The following is a 16,366-nucleotide window of genomic DNA, read 5'->3' on the forward strand; positions in this document are numbered from 1 at the left end:
CTGCAGCCGCACTTCTGAGAGTGAGGATGACTGTGAACTGATGAAGGGGAGGGGGCTTCTGCTCTGTGGCCACCGGGACCCCTTGGTGTCTCAGCAGCAGTCTGGTCCTCCTTGGGATGTCACCGCGACTTGTCACTAACTAACACTGGGAGTGTCTTACCTGCTAACAGAATTCAAGCTGCACCTGGCTCCTTCAGGGTCTGTACTTATAGGTGTGGCCTCCAGCCTGATACATCAATCCTGGGGCTTGTTTCCAATGCTCATTTACATGTTGGTGGCTTTTCAAGCACTCTTGTCAAGGCATTTAGGTCTGGAGGCTCCTCACTGCCCCCTGAGGTCCCTCTGTGTAACACAACCTCACCTGCCTAGAAGCCTTAACCCAGTCCCTGCACCTGAAGGGACAGGGCTACACTGTGCAGTAAGTATGAAAGAGCTGGAAGGATGGATTCTAGGACCAGTTTTGTGGTCACAGTTCAAACTGAGACACCATGGCAAGCTCGTGTGGCACCACAGCTCTCCCAGAGTGCATAGGTCTGTCTCTCCATGAACTGATTTAAAGTCACATGCTTTTCAATTTTTTTAGAAGAAGAAATTCAAAGCTCAGGAGCAGTCCAAATATTTTCAAATTATATATTATACATATATATATAATTTTTAAATAATTTACATTTTTTGAAGCTTGAGGTGTCAATTTTTGCACCATTATGCAATATGGACAACCTCCATACCAAAAAAAAAAAAAAAAAAAAAAAAAAGAGTCCCTTGGTGTCTGCCCCTGGGATCCTTATTTTCTCATCATTTATTAATTTGTTTAAGTTAGTATACAATACAGGGTTGTGGCATTCCCATACAGAGTTGGCTCATGTTGGCCCTCCCCTGCATCCTCTGCACCTTGTTTGAAACATGGCCAGAGATGCCCTCCTCTGCTGAAGCTCCTTATGCAGGCACACACATCGAGTCGTGGTGTCCTCGCCTACCTGATTGCATGTTCTTGCTTGTTTAACATTGGAGACAGAAGCTTAACTCTCTCTACTCCTGGCTATACATCAGGGTCACCCTTGAAACCAGGGGCAGTTACTACTGTGGACTGTTAGGAGCGTTTGTTTCTATTTGTATTTTGCTGTTTATAGGTGGGGGAGGGGGCTCGTTCTCCCTCACTGCAAAGGCCCTTGAGAAAGTTGCAAAGCTAGCTAGCTGACACTTGTGACATTCTAAGATAGAATGCTCAGGTAAGAGTGAGTACAGTACAGCTACCTGGCCTGCCTGTGTGGAGCAGGGTCTCCAAATAGAATCTGCAGGACTCCGAACACCCTCCCTTTCCATGCAAAGGAACTTCTGCTCCTGTTGCCTCCTGCATCCTCCCTCCCCAAGCACGTGGTGCCTCCGTGCCATGCAGAGCCACCACCCCCAGCTCCCAGAATGCAGGGACAACACCCAGCCTTTGTGTGTTCACCCCAGGCTGACATTCAAAGAAAGCACGCGAATAATGCCCTGAGAAGGCATATTCTTCCACTACCCGTGGTGAAAAGTCCACTTACAGAGAGTGTTCTCCTTTGTTGTGGGAAGAAAGAGAGGCTGTGCTGTGGCCTCTGGGGAACAGGTTTCCAAGCATGTAGAATGCCCGGGCCTCATGAGGATGTGAGGAGGTGGGTTTGAGGAAAAGGACAAAGGCGCCTGCCTGCTCTGACCCCATTACCTTTCACCTAGTGCCACCGCCGCCACCACCCCAGTCCCAGTCCTAGGGCAGTCCCCAGGCCCACCAGCCAGAGTCTCAGAACACAAATCTTAGAAAGATCCCTTCCCACCCAAAGCCAGTAGCATCTCACAGAGGGCCCAGGCTGATGATGCAATGTCCCATCCAGAGAGCACAGGAAGATAGCAGCCCATCTCCCATTCTCCCAGCGGGGGAGGGATGGCCTAAGCTAAGCCACCGTCCTGGTGACTTCCCCTGTATCTTTTGTTTCCACTCCTATCCCGCTAGTTCAGGCATTTCATCATTCAAATGACTGCTCTAATTCTCACAGGATGAGATTAAGACCTTTCCCACCACTACATACTACTAGGTGTGCTCCCTCTTGTAAATTAGCCAGAACGTCTGCTTCCTGATACTTTCCGTGGCGTTCTAATTTTTATTAAGTGTACCTCCATCCTACAGTAAGTTTAGTCTTCACTGCTAACATGGCATCCAAAGGTTGCAGATATACGTGCTATTCTGTGGCAAGGTGACATCAGAGGTTGCATGAAGGACACACTGGAAGTGCACATGTATTGTCCCAGAGTCCAGTGGAGTGCCACCATTGAGAGAGAGAGAGACAGCAGGGGAAGGCGGAAGTGTTTGTCATTACCTTCTGTGATTAGACAGCCCAGGGGTCCAGGCAGAAGCAAATACAACCTCCCTTTGGGAACTAGGCACCCACATGCCACTAGCTGCCTCCCATCCACTTGGCAAGAGTTTCCCAGAGACACTCTGGAGAAAGTCGGCCTGTGACGGACACACTAGCATCTGGGTCCAAGTTCATACTTTTGAGATTTCTTGAGTGAACTTAGTCTGTTATTGGTCCCTGGTGTCTAACTCTGCCTTTCTGCTGCCTTGGTGGTCACAGCCATCTACTGCTACCTAGCAGTCATAGTGGAATTTGATGGGCATTGCACCTCCAGTAGAGGTGGGACATTTGAATATTGTTTGTACTTTATGGTGATTCCCTTGGGTGCTTGTATTACCATTTGGTTTTGTTGTAAACTTCTGAGTAATGTATACCTCTGCCTTTGTATGCACTCATTAAACATTTTAACCGACCAAAGATGGCGTACTAATTGTATATGGGCTTTAAGTTCTATTTTTATTTTACTAATGGCGCTGTGCGACTCGGATTTCCATGGCCCTGAGAAACACCCGCAGGTAAGTCTGGGCACTCAAGCTCTTGCTGCCTCTGACAGTGGCACAGTCCCCAGTGCTCTGTTTCTACCACAGACACAAGATGGTCTCTCATCATGGAAGTGTGGTACCTATCTCTTCCCTGTCTTGTAGCCACTGCCCTGTGTTGCTTACGGTGCTTAAGGGGTGTCCTGTGGATGTTAAAAGATGCAAGGGCGCAAATGAATCGACCCAGGGCACCCAGCAAACAATTACTGAGTACCTTACTTTTCTGCCACTGTGATAAAATACCTTGACAAAAGCAACTTAAGCTAGGCAGGCAGGCAGGAAGGAAGGAAGGAAGGAAGGAAGGAAAGAAAGCTTATTTCAGCTCATAGTTCCGGGATGCGGCACACCATGGCATTGAGTGAGCTAGAATGTGGTCTGTGTGATGTATCCTCCCCAGGGACCTTGGTCCTGACTCTCGCCTCCTTCTAAATCCATGTCCACTTTAAGGGATTCAGCACCCCGTTATTGGTGTGCCCTTGAAGGGAGGTGGGATTGGCCAGACAGTGACAAGCAATTCTGACTGGTTGATGAAAAGTACAGCTTGACATCGGAAGGAATAGATCATTGTAAGGGAAAATAATCCCTCTTTGAGCTCACATTGAAAGTAACTAAGATGCCAAGATACTAGCTTAGTATATAACAATTATTGGAAACTCCCATCAAATTGTGGCTTAACATTTTATCTTGAAGTTGTTTTGTGGTGGAGCTATTGCTGTTGTTTCTCTGATGTGTCAGTTGCCACAGTCTTTATTTTGTTTGTTTATGAATAGAAAAAGCAGAGAGCAGCAGCTCAGGGGAAATTGTCGCAGGGAGCCCCCTACATGTGGGCTTAATGCCTGTGGTTCTTCCTAAGGAGTGTTTTTGCCCCGCCCCCAGTCACCCCTTCCAACCTGCAGGTACGCCTTCCTTCGGCTTGGAACCATTCCAAGTTAGTCAAAGGCCTTGTGATCCCACACAGGCAGAAAAAGGCTCGTCATCCCTTGTCTAACCCTGTTTGGGTGTGGTGACGTCAGACTGCACTTGTGTAAGCATCCCTAGGTCATACCCCTCAGGACCGTGATATTGCTGTGAGACATCTGTCTGCCCTGTGTGTCAGACCTGGCACTGGAGGAGCTCACAGTGATTTAAATAGAGAAAGTCATCGCCTATTCCACAAAGAAGACTCCAACAGAAGCTGTTCCTTACCTATTGCCCACGTGTAGGCTGCGCTCGGCCCGTCACGGGATCCCTCTTCATAGGGAGAGCCAAGGCTTATCAAACAGAAGACAACACAGGCTTGCCAGAGGAGGTTTACTCTGATGCGAATACTCAAATTTCTGATGCTTTTTAGGCCCCCAATATAGGGACTTAAGTCACCAGTATTTCTTGCTGGCATAGCAGTTGCATCTCGTGTGTGGGTGAGGACTCTGGAGCTATACAGTCACCTCAGCACAGGTCACCTCAGACTTCCCTCTTCAACCCCTGCTAGGTTGACTTTCAATGGTGCTTCTACAGGGACTAGCGAGTCACACTATGGTCACCCCCTTGCACGGCACCCGTGCCCACTGCTAAGAAGGCTGTTCGGCATCAACAGGGCAGGAATCCAGGACCAACTGCACTGACGTGCTCTCTTGGCTGACCACAACAAGCACCCCTCCCCAATTCTTCTTTCCTTTTCTTTCCTTCTACTCTCTCCCTCCCTCCCTCCCCCCTGATTATTTTGCTGTGAACAGTCAAAAAGACAGGGATGCCTCCTACGGGCCATTTATTCTGTTCTTTTGAATCTCACTTGAACTTCCTCGATGTCTACACACTCTCTCGTGGCTAAATAGAATGCTCCAAATCAGGAACAAACTCCACATCACAAGATTTGCAGCAGTACCAACTGCAGGTCACAGGACTTGCACCAGGGAATAAGAAACTCTGTGTACAAAGTCCCTGAGCTTCACCAACGAGAAAGAATGTGAGCAGGAAAGTGTCACTCCATGTGGCCTCAGGAGTGACCCTGAGCACTGCAGCTCCTGAAGTCAGCTCCCTGCACTCTGTAGAAGCCTTGGAAACATGAGAGTGTGCCATCCACTGCTGATTGGAAATCCAGCACAAAGGCTGCCACACTGGCCAGTAAAGAATAAAAAGCCTGCAAGTAAAATCCAATGTAAAAATGGGGCCCCTCCATTGCAATTTCGTAGTAGGTTTGCAAAACCCTTCACACCACCAGATAAGAAAGCATTTCTTTGCCTGCTGGGGGTCGGCTACACTGATCCTAGAGATTTGCAGAGGACTGTGGGGCTCTGCAGGCAGTGCCCACACCGGACTCACCCGGCCCACTCTGTCCTCCTCGGCAGGTACCCTGGCTAAAGCAGAGCCGGAGCCCCCTGCCTTCCCATGCCCGCAGCCGTCCCGGGCTGTGCAACTTGTACAAGGTAAGCTGCGGCCACTGCCCCACCAGCCAAGGGTCACCTGTCTGTGAACATGCTCTCAGCTCACGTGGATTGGGACAGGCAGATCCTTCAAGGGCTTGGTATATCCCAGGGGTCCAGCAGGCCTTCAAGGCATCTGTGAGTCTAAACAAAGATAGGAAAGCAGGCCCTGAGCAAACACAACAGAGAGGAGATTTCAAAACAAAGCAAAAGGCTATGTAGGAGGTTAGAGAGTCTGTCTTTGAGTCTATGGTGTCAAAGTCTCAAAGGACAGGTCATAGCCGATCAGGTCGTCATAACAACAGGGACATGCTGTGAGCCTGTGGTGTGCCTTTTCTAATGCCACTCAGGTTGAAGAGCCACCAAGAAGACTGGCCTCAGCCTGGGCCAGGTTGTTGTTCCTGCCTAGGTTCCCTACCTGCTTTAAAAGCAAGCTCCTATCAGATGTCAAGCAGCCCAAATACTCAAATAGCGAGTGTCCGGCTTAAGTTCAGTCCCCCAGGGATCTGTCCCTCTGAGTATGTCACAGGTAGCATGGCTGCGATCTGCCCTCACTTCCCAGTATGGAAGCTGCCACTTTAACACATTGTGGAGCTAGGGAAGGCAGCCACAAGAAGGGAACCCTCAGTCAAGCACAGCAGGAGCTCCTCCACGTGGAGGCAGAGTGTCACCACACAGATCGTTTCTACCGGTGACCACTTCATACAGAAGCATGTACCATCTGAGCCCTGTCACCTGTCCTCTTCAAAGAGAGATGGTGAAAGGCTGAAAACAGATGCTCAGAGACCTAAGAACTGGAACATTCTCCCCCTGTGTTCCACCGAGCACCTGTTAGGAGGGAGGATGCGCAGGGGTCACATGACCGCACCATTCTTCTGTAAGGTCTTACAAGTAAGCCTGTGAAGCAGGACTCCCAGGCACAGGCACTTTATAATGGATCTGTGTGGAAGCTCGCACAGGAGCTCTGTTTGAGGTAGGTGCCCCGTGGGGCAAGCAGCAGGTACTTAACGCCCTGTGCCTGTGCCATAGAGACATGAAGAATGAGGAGAGTGCCCACTGGCCTCTAAGGTGGCCAGTCTGGGGCCAAGGCTGAGGAGGCAGCAGAGGAAAGCAAGGTTAGACTAGCCCAGGGGCCTTGGTAAATGTGATTCCAGACATGCGCAGTACTGGGAGCCCTGGGGATGTTGTGATGCCTCTTGAGTAACAAGAGTGACTGGAAACCCCATGCAAGGTGTCTGGAGTGGCCGCATCCCACTCAATTTTAGGGCTGTCTTAACTCTAAGTGCACCACTTCCCCCCGAGTAGTTTTTGATGGTTCATTGGTTCTGGGGGTCTGCTGAGCCCTGCATCCTGACCTGGGAGATCTTGGGGGGCAGCAGCACCTGCCCAGCAAGTGCCCGCCCCACTGCTTCAGCACTTAGCCTGAAGCTAGTGTGACAGGTGCGAATCCTGTGACAGTGGCAGGTGCTTCACCTCAGGGGAATAAGAGGCACATGGTACCCAAGGCTAGATGACTGAACCAAACCATGGAGCACTAGGCTCTTCTTGAATGACACCACCTACCTGCCCCCGCCCCACCCCCATAGACTTGAGACACTGCTACAGAAAGCAGACCCTATGCACAGAGAGTAGAGATTCTGACAGGAACCCCAGGGTTTCCCACAGCAAGGAACCATCAACAGAGTGTTTGTTCTTCCTCCTTTAAAAATTACTTAGCAAAGAGACGCTAGCCCTTCTTATTCTCTGTCTTCATTGCAAATGCATATGTTTTAATTTTCCTGTGTATATATTCTAAAGCCTGGCCAAACCTCAGGCCAGCTATCAAAGGCATCCTTGGATAGCCACAGAGTGCAGTCTCCTGTGGACGTGTGTTTAGGATGCTAAAACATGCTACGGGTTCCCAGCATGAAGCTCTTTGCAGCTATTATTTGAGGGCTCCTGTTATAGCTCACACAGGGTTTAGACCAACTGGCTTGAGCACGCATTTGAAGCAAACTAAAACAGACAGTGGTTATGAGGTGCTGTGCATGATGTTTACCTGTTTACTGTGATGGGGGAAAACAGAGATAAAAGCCAAATCTAAAGGTAAGAGATGATGTGTTCTCCCAGGCACCAGAGAACTCTTCCAGGGCGTGTTAACTGAAGCTACCTAGGCCTCCCTGATCCACCAGGGAAGGCACAGTCATGGTGCCAGGGCATTCCCCATGGCAGGTAAGCATAGAGGCAAGTGTCTGCCCTGGCAGCCTGGGGCTTTCCTTCTCACTGTCGCCACCCTATAGGACTTTCCTAATGAATGCCTCAGGCCTTTTCTCTCTTCCTCTCACTGTGAGTGCTGTATTCCTCTACTGTGATTGTCTTCATTATGTTAAGAAAATCATGATGAATCTCAGGGCGTGAAGCACACAGCAGCAGCCATGGGGAAAACACAGCCAGGCCTGGCCCCCTCCAATGGTTCTAGAAACACTCATGCCTTTCAATGATTTGGTGACTTAAAATGAGTGGGCTTGCCAAAGAGATAAGGCCATTAGGTATAAGCCAAAGCCTGGACAGAAACTTAAGACATTAGGACAGTGTTTCTCAGCCGGTGGGTTGCAACCCCTGTGGGGGCAGTGGCCACATTGCCCTTTCACATGGGTTGCATATGAGATATCCTGCATATCAGATATTTACATTTTGACTTGCAACAGTAGCAAAATTACAGCCATGAAGTAGCAATGAAAATAGTTGTATGGCTGTGAGGGGGGTCACCACAACATGAGGAACTGTGTTAAAGGGTCTCAGCACCAGCAAGCTTGAGAACCACTGCATTAGGGGCTGGACACTCTCTCCCCAGCACTGAGAGCACCGCTAAGCTGGTTGTCCTGGCTCTGAGTGGCCCAGCCTGCTTCCTCCTCTCTCTGTAGCCATGGGGACACTCTGTATCTGTAGAGGCAGGTATGTATGAATACGTGATGTGTTTCCACTTCCCACCTCCACCTCTCTGCCTGCTAAAATACCTGCAGGTTCTGTAGCAAAGACCCACCTTCTGTGAGTCACACCAAGAAAGAGTTGGTCTCAGCACTGCTAATGGCCTCAGAGACCAGGCCCCCCACTAAGCATTCTTCAGTTCCTAGGGGGCTGGCCATGTTCTTTGCAGCCTGGGAGTTGGGGTGGGGTGGGGCATAGGGACCAGGAGGAAGGCAAGTGGGAAGGAGCAGGAGACAAACAGAAGAGTGTTTGAGAGCAAAAGGTGAAAGTTCCAGAGGGGGAGAAGGATGTCAAAAGAGCTCAGGATGAGGAGCAGCTCCCAAAAATGTACGGCCAGGTCTTGCGTGTCCCATCTGAGCAGCCCTCCTCTCCCTTTCTGCACCGTGGGTTGCAAGGCTCCAGCCTGGCATGGGCTGGCATCAGGCAGGCAGCATGCTCTGCCAAAGAGGAACAAGATGAGCAAAGCTAGGCAGGAACTAAGGAGACCCTGTCCACAAGGACAGCCTCTCAGGGCCTCTGTGTGTGGCTTGGCAGGAACCCTGAGGGAGCAGGGGACAGGAAGGGCCACCAGGCGCTTTGTCTCTGCTTCCTTTGGAGGTCTTCTTAGCCTCTCCTTGCCAGCCTTGCAGGATAAGATCCAGCCGTCACCACTGTGAACAGCCCCAGAGGTTTCCCCAAAAGGCTTACACTGACCTCAGATCTAGGGTTCTGGAATCTTCTGTCACAATGTGACGTCAAAGACCCGAGGGTTAGGTGTCATTCTGCCAGTCTGCAGAGTAAAGTCACACACAGGGCTGTAGCCTTCTCTGAGCTAGACTTGTCCACTTATAACACAGTTGTGTCTGTTAGGTGTCCAGAGAGGACTTTTTGACAATCAAGTGAGGAAGGTGTGTGCTCAGAACATGCATCCTGCTGTGACATGGCAGTCCCACCTCTGTGAACTCGGTTCCCAACCTGTTTTAGAAACGCCCAAGCCACAGAGGGCAGTGCTTGACCTTAGACTCCAGAGGCTCCAGCCGCCTACCCGATGCTGCTACAGCCCTCAGGCAGTTGTGGCTCTGCTCTTGGGTCCCAGTTTCCCCAGTTGTTAAACCAGAATGTCAGTTATGCAGAACAAAAAAATACTACAAATATTGCTTTACAGACTCTCAGCCCAATGGTCTCCTCCTGTCTTCAGGAGAGGTTCATATCAGGTGAGAAACAGCTCTTGACCCTCCCCCATCCCTCTCACCAAGAGACAGAGGCAGGGCCTCAGTAAATGCCAGGCTCCTCAGATCTCCCTCAGCCCCCAGGAAGTGGAGCTTGCAGAGTCCAGGTGCTGGCCTCACACAGGGGCTGTCCTTGCACTGGGAACACGCCTTGCTGTCTGATGAACGTAACTTCCTCCCGGTTGCTGCACTCATGGCTCTGGGTAGATTTGGTTTCTGTGCCTGCATATGTTGATGGATCCTTAGAGTCTCTTTGTGAAGCCAGTGCTGGCCAGGGCAGGAGGCACACTACCTTCTAGTGTAGGGATGGTTGTGCAGAGCCCTCTCCTGCTTTGAGCCCAAGGCTTTAGCTTGCTAAAACACCTGTCTTTGTTTCACTTTTCCTTTCAAAGAAACCTCTCCCAGATGTCCACCCTGCATGTTGCCCACACACTGTGCACATAAGCCACAAAACCAGGGGCATCCTGCAATCCCAACCCTAAGGTAGTGAAGGTGGGTCACAAGTTCAAGACCAGCCAGGGCTACATAGCATGATCCTCTCCCCAAAGAAAAGAGCCCCTTATCATCCATGTCGGTTTTATACTTCTACTATGACTTCTGTTTGCTATGTATATGAACTATTGCTCTTTGGATACTTTGGGGTCTTAAAAACAATGGGTACTTGGAAACAAAGAAGAAAGGAGAGTATTGAGAGTGGTACCCACTCCACCTCCCACCACGTTTAGACAAGGACAAACAAGGACAAAAGCCTCAGGAACTAAAGGATGCTGGGGCAAGGCCCTGCCTAGCTGCTGACCTACAAAAAGCTGAGAGGGAGAACTGCCAGGTCTGTGAATTCCTGCAGCTCCCAGAGGAGCTCTTTGCCCACCTCTGTCACTCTTCTGGGGACCCACTGTCCCCAGAAGTCTGGAAGCAGACATCAGAACGGGACCCCTCTGAAGACAGGAATTCTCAAGCCCGGAGAGCACCCAGTTAACACCAGAAGTGCTTAACACTGCCTGGGCTTTCTCTCTGTCTTTCTGGTCTAGGCACATCCCAGGAGGTGAGTACTCCAGAGAGTCTGAAGTTAATCCTTACACTGCCAAAGAAAGGAGTGAAGTTGTCAAGGGGCTCCGAGGGATCTTTGTCCTTCAGGTCCTGAAGGAACATGAGGGAGCCGGTGCCCGCCCCCCAACATTGCAGCAGTGTCAGAGTAGCCTTCCCTTCACAAATGGCTGCCAGCCAAACCCCCCCACTTAGGGACCCTGCATATCATCCTCCCATCAGGGGCAAGAGGATGGACACCTGTTAGTCCCAGGCTGTCTCTACAGCAGATACCGCCCCCACCTGGCAGTGAAGGGAAATGCAGTGCCGTGAGGTATGTGAGCGGGTGGGGAGCCTGAAGCCTCCACCTATCCACACCTGTCTAGAAAGTGAGACTAGCCTCTTGGATGCTACCCAGCTTTCCACGGAGAAAGGCCTCTCCGTCTCTCTCTCTCTCTCTCTCTCTCTCTCTCTCTCTCTCTCTCTCTCTCTCTCTCTCTCTCTCTCTCTCTCTCTCTCTCTCTCTCTCCCTCTCCCTCTCTCTCCCCCTCCCTCCCTCTTTCTCTCCCCCATCCCCCAGCCGGTCATCGGCATTGCTGGCTGTGAAACTGTGAGACATGTTCCAGCTTCCGGCAAAGAATCAAAACACAAGAGAGACTGAACATCGCCCCCCAGAATTTAAAATGCATGGATTTTGCTGGCGGGGAGGGGGGGCGAGATGACACTCTCTCTTGAGGTATATTAGAAGCAGTTTGATCACAAATGGTGTCATAGCTTCTTCTGCGAATGCAAACAAGGCTAGAACTGGGGCCAGCCAGTGCTGAGAGGGACACATGCTGAGATGTCTTGAAACAGCCATAGCCTCTGGGCGGTCAGGGTGTAGGGAGTTAGAAGAGAAGAAAGATGGCCTCGCACTGCAGACAGGGCAGCTCCTTCACCGTCCTGAGGCCACTGTCATAAATGTTGGTTGCCTGTGGCACTCTCCTCAGCCATGGCCCTAACATGTAAATAGTTCACAGATAAGTTGGCCCCTATCTGTGGTCACAGTAGCTGTTGACCCCTGCCACTGACTTTTCAGTGGGAAACAGGTGTGACAGTGAGACTGTGAGAGAAGGGAACCAGCCAAGGCCTTCTTCCTCTGGAGACAGCAGTAATGAGGAAAGCTGCTCACAAGTTGTCCAAGGCATGGAGAGCGAGAATCAATATGAAAACTTGAAGGCAGAAGGGACAGCAGAGGCCTGTCCAGCCAGAGAAAGGCTCTGTGGGTATCAGAGGCTTTGCTTGCTTTCTCTTTCCCCTGCACAGGGAAAACAAGCTTTATCAAATCTAAACTTACTCCGTGGACTGTCCTGAGAAAGAGTGGACAACTCAGGCTTGGGCTCTGCGCTGCCAACCAGACCTCACAGAGCATCCCTCCACAGCCCTCGCTCTGTGTTAAACTAAGGAAGGTTAAATCCGACAGCTGTTCTCTCTCCCTCACTCTAGGGTGCTCTAGAGAACTCTGCGGGCTGCGGTGGTGTCCTGACGCCACCACGTGGTTAAGATGTTTGCAGCATTCTGCAAAACTGGGTCATGTTGTGAAGGAATGAGGTGGCCGAGTGCGGCCATGGCTCAAAATTAAATTTAAAGGAAAGAAAGGAACACATACATAGGAAGATAACTGTTTGATTCTTGTCTCCCACAGGCAGAATGGAACATTCTGAACTGCTGGTGTTGAAACCTAGTGTTTCCTTTGACAGAAACTGACAGGGTGTGCTTTTCAGTTGTGTGGAAATGAAGCCGTTTCAGTGATAATGATACGATAAGGAAATCCTCCTGGATTGTTGCAGTTGCCTCTAACCCTGGGCCTGGAGTACTGAGGGGCCTCAGCAGGCAGGTCCTTGGACCCCTTTGTGTCTCAGTTTCACCCCACAAGAGAAGCAGAGGAGGACAATAGTGCTGAGTGACAGCTTTGGGTTCAGGTCAGGGAGGGGACGTAGCCTCTCCTCTTTAAAAGTGAGTCAGTTCCCTAATGTTTACACAAATCTGCTCAAAGGTAGGAGAAAGAAGAAAGTGTAACTCCAGAATCTGGGTGGTGCTGCCAGGCAAGAGGCACGACCCTTCTTAGGCCAGAAATGAAGTGAGAACAGGAATTGTTTTATTCTGGCTGACCATAAAACTCTAGGCCTCACTTCCTTGTGAAATGACTGTTCTTACGGTTCATGGCCTGTAATGAAGAGCAAAAGGTGAGGATGTGTCTCAGGCTGTTTTCAGGGAGAAGCCTCTCTTCAGGAGAACAAACAGGCACCCAGTCTGGCGGCCACTGACCCCCTGGTAGTACCCCAAAAGCAAGCATAGCCATCCCCAGCTTCTGCCTACAGGAAACTGGCAAACAAATGAAAAACCTTTGCCTGACCTCTGCAGAGAGCGTGTCTGAGCGCCCCCTGCTGGTGATGGGCCCTGTTTCCCACTGAGGGAACTGGCAATTTTTCAAAAATAGTACAAATGGGATAATGAAGAAAACAGGCATCTTAGAAATCAATGACCTTGTTGGCTGTGGATCCCTTCCACTGTTCCAGAACAATTGGTCATAATCTTACTTTATGTCACATCAAAAAGTTTGTTGTCATCTTTGTTTGTTAATATGATGCAAAGCTGACCTGACAAAGTGAGGTTTCTGAGGTCACACAAAGAAAAGGCTGGGCGTAGTAGCACCTGCTTTAAAGCCGTCGGCAGCACGAAGCCTTGGCTGTCCCGTGCTACCGGGGCCCCTTATCAAACACCTTGTAAGTATTCACCATTGTTCAAACAATGAAAAAAAAATTTTTTAAACAAGACTACTTTTACAGACCACCCTTATACTAAATGCTCAGCCCCAAACACAACCACGAGGTTCGCCGACCAGGGCCTGGCATCCGGTGGGCCAGGTGGCAAGCTCTCCAACCCACTCGGAGTCCAGGAGTCAATAGCAGGCCAGCAAGCCTGGCCTTGGCTCTGTGGCCCTTCTTGCTGGTGGTGGACTAACCTTGTCACAATTCCTGGGAAATGTCTGTTCTTACTGTCCATGGACTATAATGAAGTGCAGATGATGAGGGCGTGTCTCACAGAAGACGTAACGCTGCAGACATGCTGAGCATAGACACAGACTAGTCCTGGGGACCAACAATAAAGCCTTCAGCGGAGGCTCTTGACTTAGCCTTAGTGAGCACACAGCAGAGAAGGTACATCTGATAATGGGCCAAGAGATGGGAGTCCTTCCTCCCAAAGATGCCAGCTCACCAGGTCGTAGGTGACCTTGCCCATCACCAGTGCCCTCGAGCAGACACTCAGAAAACCTGGACTATTCCTTCATGCATAGTGGAGTGAGTCCCAGGAGTTTTACCTGTGATGAATTGCGTTTTGACAGAGAGACAGGAACAACTCGACAGGAAAAAAAAAGTTACAACCTTTTCAACAAGTGGTCTTGGAACAATTGGACACCTGTCTACCTACCATCAATAGCTCAAACTGTCACCTTATACAAAAGTCAACTGAAAATGGATCATAAATCTCTACTGACACTATGAAAATTCTAAAATTTTAGATGAAAATATAGGAGACAATCTTCCTGACCTGGGTAGATAAATTTCCTAGGCCTGAAATTAAAAGCTGGTTCATCAAGAAAATAAGTAAATCAGACCCCATCAATGCTAAACACTGTTGGCAGGAAACATTGTTAGGAGCATGACAGACATGCTACAGACTGGGAAGAAATTTGCATATTCATGAAGGTTAGGCAGGTGGTGATAGGCACAGTTGCTGCTGGCCTGTCTGCTCAGAGGTGCTTAAAATGGGACCCCGTGTTCTGTATATTTTAAGAGCATGAGCTCAGATGCAATGCTGGTCTGGTCCAACAACCTCTTGCCCCAGGATGTTGCTACTATGGCAACTGAGGTGGCCTCTGGGCTTTTGCTATGCTCACCACAGCGCCAGGCCTGGAACTGGGTAGTGTCCCAAGGTGTAACTGTCACCAGGTAATTGCCACCCTCTGTGTCACTTCCCATCTCCACTTTAGGCCCATACTGTGCATGAGGAAGCAGCTTTCCAAGAGCTGCTAGGGTTCTGGCATCTGCCACTGTGACTACCTCTGCCTACGCACTGTGGTAGGAGAGTTGTTCTAGTGCCCTTCGTCCTCTCATTATCCGAGTGCCACCATGAGAGTCCAACTGCCAGTGCCTTGGAGCCCACACAGGCCTGTCTTTTTTCCTATGAAAGAGTAAAACCAAGGTGAGGCATGAGGTGCTCTGGAAAACTAAGAAGAGCAGCCCACTGTGGTAACACTTCCCAGCTGAAAGGTGATACCTAGGTCAGCAGGCAGCGGCGTATGTGGGAGGGAAGCCGTTCGAACTAAGCAAGAGTAATGTGCAAGAAAAGCTCCAGGGTGGAAGCAAGGTTGAGGCTGCCTTTCCACGAAGGTCCTGGTGGGAAAACTCACAAAGCAGTTTCCACAGATGCTGTGCAGTCATAGTCCACGGTAAATGGTCTTCACTTTATAAACTAACATATAGCAAAGTAGACTTGCTTTATGTAGAGTTCTAAATGTTTTAGCAGATTTATAAGCCGGTGTAGCTACTAGCACAAAGATATATCAATCTAAGATGGCCCCACTTCCTTGTGCACTCAAAACTCTCCTTTCTCTCATCTCCTAACTACAACTAATGTGTCCCTCAGCATAAGATAGGCCTTTCAAGAACATGACATAAAAAAGATGGTACATCCAAAATCTTTTTGAATCACTTCTTTCATGCAGCAAGACTTAGAGATGCCTTATTACATGTTTCAAAATGTTGTTCATTTAGTTGCTAAGAGGTATTGCATTGAATGAATGTGCCAAACTGTGCTGATTCTCCTGATAGGGAAGTTTTGGGTTGCTTATAGTTTGCAGGAATTAAAAAGTTCTGTAAACCTTCATGTACAGACTTTGAGTGAATGTAAGTTTTTCATTTAAGCTTTAAATTATTTTTCTTCAAAAGATAAGTGATCAATATATTTATTTAAAAACCATTTTCAAAAATATAGCGTTTTCTTTTTGATCCTTCAAAGCATGAAATGGAATTCCAGGACTATACAGTAAGTGCATAGTTGGTGCTGCAAGAGACTGCCATGTTGTTTTTCCCAGTGACTATGCTATTTTGTATTCTCTGGCTCTGCATGGGAGAGTTCCAGTTGCTCCCTGTACTAGGCAACAGTTGTTATTGTCAGTATTTTTTCTTAGCTTTCTGAACAGGTGGGTAATAGCATTTTGTGGCTCCTGTGCTGTTGGTTTTGAGCAGCTGTTGTTCATGTGATGGTTTTTTTCCACACATCTTTGTTAAAATGTTTGTTCAATTGTTTTATCCAGTTTTTAATCAATGTATTTTCGTACTGCTGAGTTTTGAAGGTTTAGTGGTTTTTTTTTTTTTTTAACATATTTTGTGTTTGAGTCTTTTTTTTTTCCTCATATGTGATTTGCATACATTTTCTCCCAATCTGTATTTTGTCTGGTCGTGCTCCTAAGAGTGTTTTGTGCAAACAGTGTTGCGGTTTGATTTTCTTTATGAACCAGCATTTGGTGTAAGGTCTGAGCAACCCTCCTCTACTCCCATTTTCATTTAAAATTTTGCGGTGTCAGTAGAGATTTATGATCTGTTTTCAGTTACCTTTTCTATAAAGTGAGGGTAGGGTTGAAGTACATTTTTTGTTGGTGTTTTGCACACACACATCCAATTGTTGCAACATCAAAAGGCCATCCTCTCTCTCTCCGTTAAGTTGTCTTTGTTACTTGGTCGAAATGCAGTGGCCATGTTTGTGAGGCTAGGCTGCCGGATGCCGGATGCCGGATGCTGTTC

At 49.0% G+C, this 16,366-nt stretch overlaps 1 protein-coding gene across 1 annotated transcript in view; it reads left to right on the forward strand.

Moving 5' to 3' along the window:
• Mbp (myelin basic protein) overlaps positions 1-16,366 on the forward strand; it is a 133,462-nt gene that overhangs the window by 101,707 nt on the left and 15,389 nt on the right. The window contains exon 5 of the mRNA XM_051163231.1: positions 5,248-5,325. Within this exon, the coding sequence (XP_051019188.1) occupies positions 5,248-5,325 (78 nt within the window). The remainder of the gene's footprint in view (positions 1-5,247; positions 5,326-16,366) is intronic.

The sequence above is a fragment of the Acomys russatus genome, chromosome 20, assembly GCF_903995435.1.
Source record: "Acomys russatus chromosome 20, mAcoRus1.1, whole genome shotgun sequence".
Taxonomy (NCBI): domain Eukaryota; kingdom Metazoa; phylum Chordata; class Mammalia; order Rodentia; family Muridae; genus Acomys; species Acomys russatus.